The following is a 12,745-nucleotide window of genomic DNA, read 5'->3' as shown; positions in this document are numbered from 1 at the left end:
CTAGAAGCATAAATTAGCACTCACAAAACTATCTAAGCAAGTCTGTGAGAGTCCAGCTAATCCCCAAAACAACACAACAGCACTACATCAGAGAACTGCAGCTTTAAAAGCCCATGTGGTCACCAGTCTCGGAAGGCACCCAAAAGATCCAGCCATATTCCGGCTATCAAACAGCCTTGACATCTTTCTAGCAAGGCAGGAGCTGCAACTACTCCCACATGAACTGTGGTTGTACACTGCAGTTCTGAGGGTCAACTTAATTATCGCATCTCTTTGCGTGCACTCCTCGCACAATGCTAAAGCCCTTTTGCACAATGAAGAATGGTTAAACATCTCCCTGCTTTTCATATTCCAGATGCTAAAGGTTCAAACACAGACAGCTATTCTGACTCAGCCCTTTGCCCCAAGTCTCACACAAGACCTAAAATTCATCTAAAGACACTGAAATGGAAGGAGGAGAGCAGGAAAGGAGTCGCATTTATTTTGAGAAGCTATGACAAAACGTGTATTCCTGCCCCTCTGGTTAGCTCATAAAGCAAATGACCCAACTCCGTTTGTGTACTCACAAACAGGAAGTAGAAACTCACCCATTGCACATTCGTCCACATCCTCAGTGCAGTCTGCTCCCTTATGGCCTTGAGGACAGGTGCAGATATAGTGTCCATTCACAGGATTGGTATCACACAGAGCACCCTTCTGGCAGGGATTGCTAACGCACGCATCATCCAAGTGGCACAGAAGACCTAGAGAAGCATCCGACAGTTTATTCCAAAAAGGGAGATACAGCAGCCAAACTGTACTTTACACAATCAAATCCTGATATTTCAAACAGACTCCCACAGCCAGGAGCTTGCGCAATATCTTACAGGCTTCCACCTATAGACCACCACAGGAATTTCACCACACACTTATTTATAAAACATTATACTTAAATATAGATACTGTGACTTCAGAGGTGTCTCCAGTACTTCTGGAGCAGTACAATGGCTTACCATTATCAAAATCTCCTCCTTGGAGCAGTTCACTAACTCTTCTCTCTAATAAGCATGATGATATTTCTAACAGCTTAAAACACAGGTGCACATGAAGCTCACTTTCTTAATTCAGATATGTTGATCACTCGTATTTCTGCGTAGTAGTTAGGAGACCATCATATTTTTACCTACCATAAAACCGCAAATCTTCCACTATACCAGTAAAGGCACCCTCACGCACGCAAAAATATCTAAATTTGCTTTCTAGACTTTTAAGCACAATTATCGTAAGTGACACAGAGCAAGTCACCCTCATGCATAACTTCTCAGGCAAATACAGGTCCTGCTAAGCACCAGAAAAACACCTGCTTTCCTTGCAATCTAAACTATAAGAAGTTTGTCTTCCAGCCTAATACAAATACTTCTCTGTCCCAAGCTACAGAGGTTTAACAGACCTTTGCTCACGGACAGCAAGTTTCCTTTTGTTCTTCACGGTTTGGTCACAAAGTGCATAAAATAAACATACCACTTCAAGCAAATGCTTGAAGATACTTCAGGAAGTATCTTCTATTAGGTGTCAGACCTATGAAAGTTTTCTGCCCTTACCCGCCTTTCCTTCTGGACAAATGCACGAAAAAGAAGCCACTCGATCAATGCAAGTAGATCCATTAGCACAGGAGGCGGTGAAGCAATCATCAATGTTCTTACTGCAGTCGTCCCCGCTCCAACCATTAACACAGACACAGGCATAGCCTCCATTGTGGTTGGTGCAGGTACCTCCATTCTGGCAAGCGTTGGGCTGGAGCTGACATTCATCAACGTCTTCCGTGCAAAATTGGCCTGATGCACAGAAAGAAACAAGTTTAATAAAAGTTCTGACACTTAGACCGAAGAAGATTCTTGCACAGATAACACCATCAAGGGAAACCCCGTAGTCCAAATTGATCGTCTTTTCTTGTTTCTAGGACATTTGAGCCTGACAACTCAGAACAACGCTATCATCAAATTAGGAAAAGACAAGTAGCAGCCCTAAATGACCCCAAAGTAAGAGCTGAACTGCAAATAACTTTAAAAAGGCACAGTATGAGAGCCAGCAGGCAGCCTACAGTATACACGATACATCTGCAGGGATGTGAGAAGCAGAAAGAACGAAGCTCTGCCTGCAGAGCAGCCACAGGGACTAAGAGAGAAGACGGGCTCACAAGAAAATCCTGGCCAAAGCAGTGTCATCAGGCCAGCAGCAAAGTAACTCGTCAGGAGAACTTAATATTTCCTTACATAATTCTGTAACGAATATCACTTGATGAAGAAGAATAGAATTCTTGAGACTCTTCTACCTAAAATACTCATTTTCTGTCCCCCAGGTATTTCCACTGACAACCACAAATAGTTGATGTTTTCTTGGTTGTTCGTTTTTGTTCAGGTTTTTTTAAGAAAAAAACCAAATACTCTAATAAAAGTCTTTAATGATTGGAGATATGAAAGAGAAGAACACAAATGTACACTGTTTCAGGGAGCTTTAAGGAAAAGGACCATCGGACCACTATGTATGAAAAATTTCAAGGGATACTGAATTTCACAGTCACATCTCTAGGAAGCTCTGCAATTCACATTTACCACAGTATTTATTCATCCAAATCCATCTTGCTTTGACATCAAGATCCGGAGAACTTTCCACTCGCATCAATATTTTGTCTCAGCACTCTTTCATCTTCCTGATTAAAGTTGCACGGTTTACTTATAAGCTGAAATTGTTTAGCTTAAGTTTCAAGTCCTTCATTCTTATTTTGACTTTCCTGAACAGATAAAACCTAATAGCTAAGCACCAGCTAATTTCTTCCCCAGCTGGCACGTTGGTGCACATGTGCAACCATGGAGTACTGGCCACAGTCTACAACCTTCTTTTTGATAAACTATTTCTCCCCTTTCTGGTACATTAAAAACTCTCTAGCACTGAAAGCTTGCTGTTTCTTTTAACGCTTCCTTCTGACTTGCTTTTACCACCCTTCCCAAAATGTTGATATGATGTACACAGCACCGAAAGACCACCTGTTCTCAGAGAGTAAGATTAGTTTTGTTTGATGTGACCTTTCTTTTCTCTCCTCCAGCTGACATCACCTCCCTCATGAACTTGCAGCAGCTTTCCATTCTTTGCTTCAAGACTCTTAAGTAACTGTGCTGCTACTACGAAGATCCTCCCTTTCGCCATCTCCAGCTACTGTATCAGCTGCGCACTTGCATTTGCCTGGAATTCCCCTGGTATTCCAAGAACAAGAAATTCAAGAGCAGGCCACAGATCTTCCCTGCCAATATGCCTGGGCTCCAGTTTATTCAGGTTTGCCAATTTAAAAATACTTATTAGATGCTGCTTAACAGCCACCTTGTTTATTAACAGCCCAGAAATTACGATCCAAGCGCACCCCCCCCCCCCCAGAACTGAAACATTTATTGTTGGCAGGAAGGTAAAAAAGTTCAGTCTTAACCATCTCCATCTACTATACCCAAACCACAATTCCTTCTGTTTTCAAAGTACTTAAATAAATCTTAGCCACCGGTCCTGTGAGCTCTCAAGTTTTTTCCCTTAGTGGCAAAGAAATAAAATTGTTTAAAAAAGTTGCACAACTGACTTTGTACTGGGCATGTGTTCCTTCCTCCAGCAGGACTACTTCAAAACAAGGATTTTATCACTTGAAAATAAATAATAAAATTTTAACTGTAATAATAACTACAGCAGTGCTTTCAGAATTAATCCTCACTTCCCAGTTTACTCAGCAAAACAGCTGGGGGGAAATCTAACACTTTATATTGTTATTTCCAAGACACAGCGCTCTGCGTTACAAAAAACCAAAGCCATGCATTTGTCATAACAGAAGTCGTTTGTTCATTAGCTTTTGATAGTCACTTATCAGTAACCAAACTGAAAAGAGCCAGTTAACATGGACTGGTTCCTAGTAGTTGTGTGTATCTTGCAACTCAACACAATTGACTTCCTTTAAAAAAAAAAAAAATCAAGACGCTATTTGCTTATTATAAAAGTGATTTTCCTTCTTTTCTTGGAGGGGGCCCAACCCAGACCCAAGACCGCTCTCTCTGACAAACGCTCATCCGCAGCACAACCATTCTACAGAAGCATTCCTGCAGCATTTACATGCTCCTTTTGAGGGGAACCAATTCAGACTCGGGATCGCTGAAGTGCGAACATCTGCCACACCACACTGGATTGCTACACCTCTCTCTAAACCACTTGCCCTGGGACTGGAAGAACAGAACTCCTGAAATACAACCTTTTGTGGGGTTTTTTGGTGTGCTGGGGGATGTGTGTGCACACGTTTGTGTTTGGGGGGGAGGGAGTGTTGTGGGTTTTTTGGGGTTTTTTTGTTTTGTTTTAAGCAAAGATGGACAATCTACTCCCTCCTATAAACTCTCTGGGTTTGTTTTTAACTTCCCCTTTCACGTGTCACTAGTAATATCAACACTTAGAAATTTTTTTAGTATTTTTCTTTCCTAGCACTTATTCTCCAGTTCTAGCAAGAACAGTTCCAAGTGGCATCACTGATGTCCTTGCAATAACCCCTTGTCCTAGGCTATTCCATATTTCCGCAGCCTGAAACTAAAAATTTTTTTAAAAAAGGTATATCATTGTCTCCACAGAGAAAAAAGCAGAGCTTAAACCTTCTTTGAGCAATTCAACTCCATTTCAAGAACATACCACATCTGAGCTCCTTAAATTTGATCTTCACTTAGCTTCTCAGATTTCTAATGCTCCTTTTGCAGCTACCAGGTCACATCCCTGTTTGTGTTTAATTATGAATATGAATCAAACATAGCTCCATCTTAATACAGTTTGTTTTAAACAAAAAGGAAATTCAACTCAATATACAAGGGGCGTAAATGAGCAATTAACTATTGCATTTTCCTACTGAGTATTTTAATGACAAAAACCTGTTCTTTATTGAAGTTATAATTGAAATCTAGACTCAATTTCTGGGCAAAGATATACAAATCAAAAGCAACATAGGCAAGCAGAGCAGATCAATCTAACTACATGAATAAGCACTCAGTCTCACCACCGCCACCAATGTAAGTGTAATAGTTTTTGAAAGATTTTGGAACTATGTTTTCAAATATTACAAATCCCAGACTAGAGGCCAAGGCGTTCGTACTTCTCAAGTGGAGCTGATGAATTGGCAAGAATATAAAGCCCTTATTGCTAAAGTGGGGCTTGAGTAGTTTGGAAATGCATTCTGTAGCCCAAAGTCTTCAAAAGAGAGAAATTCAGGTTTTTTAGGTAGGGTGGTTTGGTGGGGTTTGGGTTTTTTAGCTACCCTATGGTTGCTTATATGGTGTTTTTGAATCTTGAGGTGTTAACAACACGGGATTAATGGTCAATATCGTAGTTCTTCAACAGAGGTTTTTGGAATGGGCTTTTTGTTTGGTTGGTTTTTCCTGTTGTTTGGGTTTTTTGTTTAGTAGTGGTTTATGCCCCAGAAACCAGCACACACATTTGTAAACAGCTTTCAAGACTGCCCTCTCTGAAAGCAGCAGCATCACTTAACTCCCAGCAGGACTGCAGGATGGCCACAACGTCTCACTCTCCTGCCAGGGCTGATCTGCCCTCAGTCGAGACGTCTGCCCTCAGTCGAGACGTCAACCCCTTGTGCAAATGTGAGAAATGGGTGAATATTTTGGGCAGGTGCTGCAAGGAAAAGATTTGATGTTCTGTTTTTAGTGACCTAGGTCTTCAATGGAGTGTCTGTCCTGGGGGCTTCCTGAATGACTTCTTCACAGCAGAGACAGAAGTCTCAGTATCAGCCATAAAACAGGATTTAATTCTAAAACTTCTCAAGGAATATTCTGTGCAAGACTTCTCTCTGCCGGGTTAGTTTGGTAGATTTAAATCAAATGAGACAAAAGATCTCCGCAACAGTTTACTTAAGGGATGCTGCTTTGACTAGATTGTCACTGAATCAAGTATATTTATTTGCAGCCATGTACTTCGTAAGCCTGTTTTCTGTTTGCTAAGAGTTTTAGGAAGAATCAAGTCTTTCATTCACAGGACTGAAATTCAGCTTCCAAGTGCAAAATCCATTTATGAAATGTCCAGTGTAACACACATCTTCATAACCCGAGTGCTTCTGAATGCCACAGCCACCTCAGCTAAATGTTAATTCAGTTAGCTGCAAGTTTCTGTAGGGATTTCTTTTCCTGTGCTCTTGCTAGTCTCAATTACATTTTTAAAAGAAACATAGTAAATATAGGGTGAACTAGTGAAGATAAGCACAAATACACTAACTGAACAATATTTTCATGGAAATCTAGAAGCATACATACAAAAGACAACAAGAAAGGAAACAAATTACTCCAAGAACCTAATAAAAGCCTACTCTGACCTTGATATTTGCAGAGCCTGGGAAATCAACAAAATGCCAACTCAGGTTCTAAGTGACCTTGTACAAAGTAAACAGCTAGTCCATGTGGTATTTCAAAATTGAAAACTAGAAGTAGAAAAAGGGAACGGCCTTCAACTCTTAGCGCTTTTTGTCCACTATGAAACTGCGTTACTTCCTGTCTATTTCCCCTCAGAAAAGCCGTACAGAGCAAGACAGACATATTTGCTGCCTTGATTGCTCCCATTTTCAGACCAGCAGGAACTGGACAGGAACCCTAGGAGCTTCTCTTTACACAGAGACAGGATGCAGCAGTTCAAGGCCCCTCAAGCAGTTGTACCACACTTCACTGAGGAGAAACAGGCAGTCCCTTCTCCTAGAACTTTTTACGTTACAAGTAAAGCCCCATTTATAAAAGTAATGCAGATAGCAAATAAAATTAATACAGTCCTATTTTGAAAGAGCAGAGCATTAGCTTGAGCAAATTAAGAAACCAAACCAGTGCCCCGGGAAGTAGCAACGGTTGCCTCCAAAGGCTGATCCTATTGAACCGCACACGGCTTTGCGCAAACCCCAGTGCCAAGGCAGCAAACTGCACTGATCCCGCAGCTGAACGCAGGGCCTTCAGGCAGTTCAACCAGAGGTCTTTGTCTTCGGCAGAGCAGACTTTCCGTAAAGGAGAAAGCTTTCTTGGCATCTCAACCGCTCTCCAGCTGGAAAGACTCCTGATGTGTAGCTGGAGAACCAGAGCCTGAAGCTCCCGAGAGGAGATCTCACATGCAGTTTAAGCACTAAAAACGTTTAGTAGGACAACGGATGCAAATACTTTCCTATGCCTTGAAAATGAAAAAATCAATTCCTTGAAAACTGAGATGGGAGGAGACAGCAACATCTGTTTGTTTCAATCACGACCACCACAGCACTGGACTCAGACTGAACTGGAAGTCAGAATATCTTAAAAGTTCAGCGACACTGGAAGGCAAAGATAATCCAGAGAGAATCACAAACTGGTCCTCAGGTCCTAAGGGACCCACTGGAAGAGTAGCACCAGGTTTCAAGAAGTTTATATGCCCTCATCTTCTCAGTTTATATGCCCTCATCTTCTCAGTACCTCACCAGAAGTTTGTCACTTATCTCAGACTAGCGCTCTAGTACAAGTATTTAAAAGATTATTGTACAGTTTGTAAGCATGATCAGTGTAGCTAAGGAAAGCATGGCTCATTAGAACTGTTTACATTTTTTCTCCAACTTTCAAAGGACTACTAAGTAAGAAGGTGAACAGCATCTTAACAAGACTCAAGAATGGGCTAAGAGACAAGAAACAATATTTGCATAAATGACCTAATCTAACCACAGGATCACAGCATGGTAGGGGTTGGAAGAGACCTCTCGGGATCATCTAAGTCCAACCCCCTGCCAAAGCAGGGTCACCCAGAGCAGGCTGCACAGGACCATGTCCAGGTGGGTTTTCAACATCTCCTAAGAAGGAGACTCCACAACCCCTCTGAGCAGCCTGGGCCAGGGCTCTGTCAACCTCAGAGGGAAGAAGTTCTTCCTCGTGTTCCGATGGAACTTCCTCTGCTTCAGTTTGTGCCCGTTGCCCCTTGTCCTGTCGCTCGGCACCACTGAAAAGAGTCTGGCCTCATCCTCCTGACACCCACCCTTCAGATATTTATAGGCATTTATAAGGTCCCCTTCTCAGCCTTCTCTTCTTCAGGCTAAACAAGCTCAGCTCCCTCAGCTTTTCCTCATAGGAGAAATGCTCCAGTCCCCTAATCCTCTTCATGGCCCTCCATTGGACTCTCTCCAGTAGTTCTTCATCTTTCTTGAACTGGGGAGCCCAGAACTGGACGCAGCACTCCAGATGGGGCCTCACTAGGGCAGAGTAGAGGGGGAGGAGAACCTCCCTCAACCTGCTGGCCACACTCTTCTTGATGCACCCCAGAAGACCATTGCCCTTCTTGGCAACAAGAGCACACTGCTGGCTCATGGTTAACTCGTCATTCACCAGTACTCCCAGGTCCCTCTCCACGGAGCTGCTTTCCAGCAGGTCAACCCCTTGCCTGTACTCGTGCATGGGGTTATTCCTCCCCAGGTGCAGGACCCTGCACTTGCCTTTGTTGAAACTCATCAGGTTCCTCTGTGCCCAACTCTCCAGCCTGTCCAGGTCTCGCTGAATGGCAGCACAGCCTGCCGGTGGATCAGCCACTCCTCCCAGTTTTGAGTCATCAGCAAACTTGCTGAGTCTACACTCTATCTCTTCATCCAGGTGATTGATGAAGAAGTTGAACAAGACTAGGCTGAATCATGGCAGAAGGTTCGCAGTGCCACAACACAAGAGACCATGCAGTTTCTTCTCCTCTCTAACCATCCGTGTGTATATTCAGAACGCCAGCTGGCAGACGGCATCTGGCTAGGGAAAGGACATTTCTCTGTCCAGTTCCAGGAAAACGTCTGCATTGACAGCCTAACCCAACGCATGTTGGTCAGTCAGGTCAAAGCTCAGATTCCTCACGTTGCCATGTGAGTCCCCTCAGCAAATGGAAGAGCAAAGGAAAAACTGCATGGATCCATCAGACCTTCTGGTAAAATGATGTGTAGGAAAAATACTTTAGCTCCCATGTTTTTGAATTGTGTATTTGTAAAAACATTCAATTAATCTTTAAACTACAGAATAATCCATAGTCCTTGAAAAAAACTAAGTTACAATTAATTAATACATACAGGCACTCGAGTATTTCATTAATGGCCTGGAAGGAGACGAACAGTAGGCAGTGGTATCTTAAACAAAATAATATTTATATTATCCAAGAGGAAGCCAGGGAATCTCAGACAGATTCAAACAAGCCAGTTTGCTGGGCAGTCCAACAGCAGACAAAGCCAGACGCACAAACGCCAAGTAAAATACAAAGGTAAACAGACTTGTTGCAGGAAGTTTCGGTTAGGCACTCCTTGAGGAAAGACTTCAGCTTCCCTGGAAGACTTCAGTGGGGACCGCGGCTCAATCACAGCTTTAATCAACAAAAGAAACATCACTGACAAGACATTTGACTACAAGGAAGAACAAGTAACACAAGCAGTTGTTGTGTAATAGCAGTGGCATAGCCTCAGTCTGGAATACATTTTGCAGGACGGCAGCCACCACCTCTGAATAAAGACACCGAAACTGGGGTAGAGTTCAGAGTCCAACAGACCGATGGAGAGAAGAATTTTGTAAGAGACTTACAAAGCAACTGTTACGGACAATGGGAGAAAGACCAACGATAAAAAAATATAATACAACAGTGATTGCAGGGAAGATGCAGCACATGGTAAAGAAAATACGTGATCATTTATATCATTTGCTTTACTGACACAAGATATCTCAAAGCGAAGACCTTTAAACTTCTCTGAAAGAGACGACACCTTTATACAGACAAGAACATACAGAGCAACACACAGGGAATACTGAAAGGGATCTCAAGCATGATGTCCAGATCACATTCCCTTCCAGACCCTCTGATGAAGCCATCTCAACAGCTCCCTGCAGGCAACCTGATCAATGAGACTGTTGCCTTCAGCACCAAGGATGGCTTCAGACACACACAGGAATTCAAATGACTACATTGCTCACAGCTGCAAAAAGTGCCCCCAGTTGCATGTATGTTTAGCAAAGGTCTTTTCTGCTTAAGTACTATGGCAGTTTCCCCTGAAAAAACGGGTGAAGCCAAATATTTTTTCCTCGTAGGAGTTTTCTAAAGTAGCAAGAGGCATCACAGCCCTCAAAAAAGTGCTCCTTCCCCAGAATCTCACAGCATATTTCTCCCATTCGAAATATAGAATTACAAAGCAGCAGAAGAGTAGCAGCCATTCCTAAACCTCAGGTGTCAGGTTTTTGGGTTTGTTTTTAATGTATCTACTGTATCTTGGGCAGTGTCAAATGCTATTCAAGATATCATAAATTTTAAGAGCTTACTATAGAATTTGAACAATTGGAGATGAACCTACAATTGTAGCAAGCAGAGTAAACATCTGTGTTTATTTTAGGTTAATACGGTGGAGAAAAGAGTTTAATTTCATAACCACACTGGGAAGCATGTAGTGGAACTAATGGGCTTTTACAAGGGATTTTACAACCCCCAAACACAAAACTCTGGGCTTTAAGAGACTTACGCACGCCCTGAACCATTAAATGCTGCCCTAAATCACTCCCCACAGACTACTGGGTAGAGAGGGCAGTCCTGACAGAGCTCTTCAGAGGCAGTAATAGAAATGAACAGAACAAAATTAATTAAAAATTACTAATGATGCACTAATGACAGACTGGTTTAATACCGCAGTGGCAGGTGAAAGCGACTGGGGACAGCAGCAGGACAGAGAAGTAACCAAAAGGAACCACGCATCACCAAGCTACTCTCCATTTCGCCCTTCTCTTTACCCCTCTGGAAAATCCAGTGAATCAGGGAAATACCTAACACGTGAAAAGCTCTGCAAGGCAAAAGCGTAAAGGTTGGAGCCAAACCTTACAACAAAAGTTTCATGTTCTCAAGCTATCTCAGCAACGCATCTTCAGCAATTATCCAAAGACAAATCACCTCATTCTAAGTACAAGGGAAGGGACAGAAACTGCCAGAAAAGAGTCAGCCGCAGATAAAACAACTGTTACCTATTAGCCTGGTCTCACAGCGCACATCCACCAACCCAGCCTCACCAGAGTGGTCTAGCCTATTTTGCTTCAGTGCCAAACACATGCAAGACATACTGAAAACTTAAAGAGAGCTCCACAAGAGATTACTTGGCACATTTGATCAGAAAAGAGTATTTCCCGACCTGGAAAGTCACCAAAGGCGCAACAGAAGAGGCGGCAGCACGGTCTAAATGGGATGCTGTCATTCTGTCATCGCATCAGTTCAACTGTTAACACCTCAGGTGTTTTATTACAGCTACCCCCTAACCCAGGCTTGCTGTTGGGAAACGGAAAGCAGCACGAGATAAACGGGAGGTTGGGGTCGGTGTTCCAGCATCCAAGCTGGGTAAGGCACTGAGTAACGGCATAACTTTTAGTACCTCTGAAATCCATCCGCTCTGCACAACACTGGAATCAAGTACCACAAGGGAAACAAACAACGTCCAGGAAAAGGTTTGTTTATGTCCGATGCTTCAAATAATTTGTACAGTCAAACTCAGAGCTGCCAGGTCTGGAGGTTGCCACATGCTCCCTGCTCCCTTTGTATCTGCCAGTTCAAACATGAAGGAAGAAAAAGAATCATAATCCCTCTTGGCCCCTTTCAGAGAGCTGTCTCTTGGAGATACCACTGTAGCGACAGCAAACCACCAGCCAACTTGCCAAGTTTGGCGTAGACGGAGCTCAGCTCATACCAAAGAGGCTACTATGCTTTTTAATACAGTTTGGAAAGGCACCAAGCAGTCTGCCATTGCACTGGAAAGATGACTGTCCCTCTCGCAGGAGTCTGGCGCAGCCTCCCTGTGTTGACACAAAGGTAAGGATTGCTCTGTGCACATTACGTATGCGTAAGCCAACCAGAATCAGAAAGGAGTGCAACCCCGACAGCGCTCTCCGGCTGGTAATCATCAACACTCTCTATAGAAAGCAGCAGCCATGTATATTCCATCACTTAGGAGACTGGCATGTTCAACATTTACTATCCATGTCATCTAGTGTCAGAGTTAGTCCCTCCGCATTTCCAGCCTCTAAGTATTCCAGCAAGGCAGTATTTTTTGAACACTAAGCTAGCATGACTTGTTAGTGGATACTTTGTGATACAGAAGCTGGGGAAAGTGGTACTTGGCAAAGAAAGTTTAAAAAAACAAAATACCAGAACATAGGATCTTACATAAAAATGTTAAACATTAGCCTTTTGATGTTTATCCTCCTCTCTCAGCAAAGAAAAGTCACGTCTGCCCAGAGTTTAAGGCTGGGATTTTCAAAGAAAACCAAGGTAGGGAGCAAATATCACTTTAATTAAGTAGGAATCGAACACTCAACTTCCCCTCTTCGAAAATTCCTGCCTAAAGCTCTGCAGAAAAAGTAACACTTGTGCTAGTGTTTAAGAGCATATGACCGAGCTAGCAGCTATTTTAATTAAAAAGCACAGCCCTGCTGCCTGAAGAGCTTTTCTGCTCAAGACAAACATTTGCTTCTTAAGCTAGCTCCCAATGCTGGAGTTACTTGGTGGAGTCAGCTGTTAGCACACTGCGCTTCCCTTGAGACAAAGGTCTCCTAGATTTTAAAACATACAGTTCACTGGAGCCCCCTTTTCAAGGGAAAACAAAGCCTAAGTAAATACAACTGCCATGGGAGTCTCGCCTTCCCAGTCACAGGGATAGAAATAAAGAAGCAGGGCAAACAGGCCAAACCTGCAACTGAAGCACTGTCATGTAGGT

General features: G+C 42.9%; 1 protein-coding gene across 3 annotated transcripts in view; it reads right to left on the bottom strand.

Moving 5' to 3' along the window:
- Positions 1-12,745, bottom strand: part of NOTCH2 (notch receptor 2) — an 88,024-nt gene that overhangs the window by 41,928 nt on the left and 33,351 nt on the right. For all 3 annotated transcript variants that reach the window (XR_012764198.1, XM_075422391.1, XM_075422392.1), the window contains exons 6-7: positions 1,581-1,814; positions 588-743 (exon numbers count right to left, since the gene is read on the bottom strand). Coding sequence is in view for 2 of the 3 variants with exons in the window: in XM_075422391.1 (XP_075278506.1) it covers positions 588-743; positions 1,581-1,814 (390 nt within the window). In the remaining variant the exon portion in view is untranslated. The remainder of the gene's footprint in view (positions 1-587; positions 744-1,580; positions 1,815-12,745) is intronic.

Source organism: Opisthocomus hoazin, chromosome 6 (genome assembly GCF_030867145.1).
Source record: "Opisthocomus hoazin isolate bOpiHoa1 chromosome 6, bOpiHoa1.hap1, whole genome shotgun sequence".
NCBI classification, from domain to species: domain Eukaryota; kingdom Metazoa; phylum Chordata; class Aves; order Opisthocomiformes; family Opisthocomidae; genus Opisthocomus; species Opisthocomus hoazin.
This window is presented reverse-complemented; position numbering and strand designations above follow the sequence as displayed.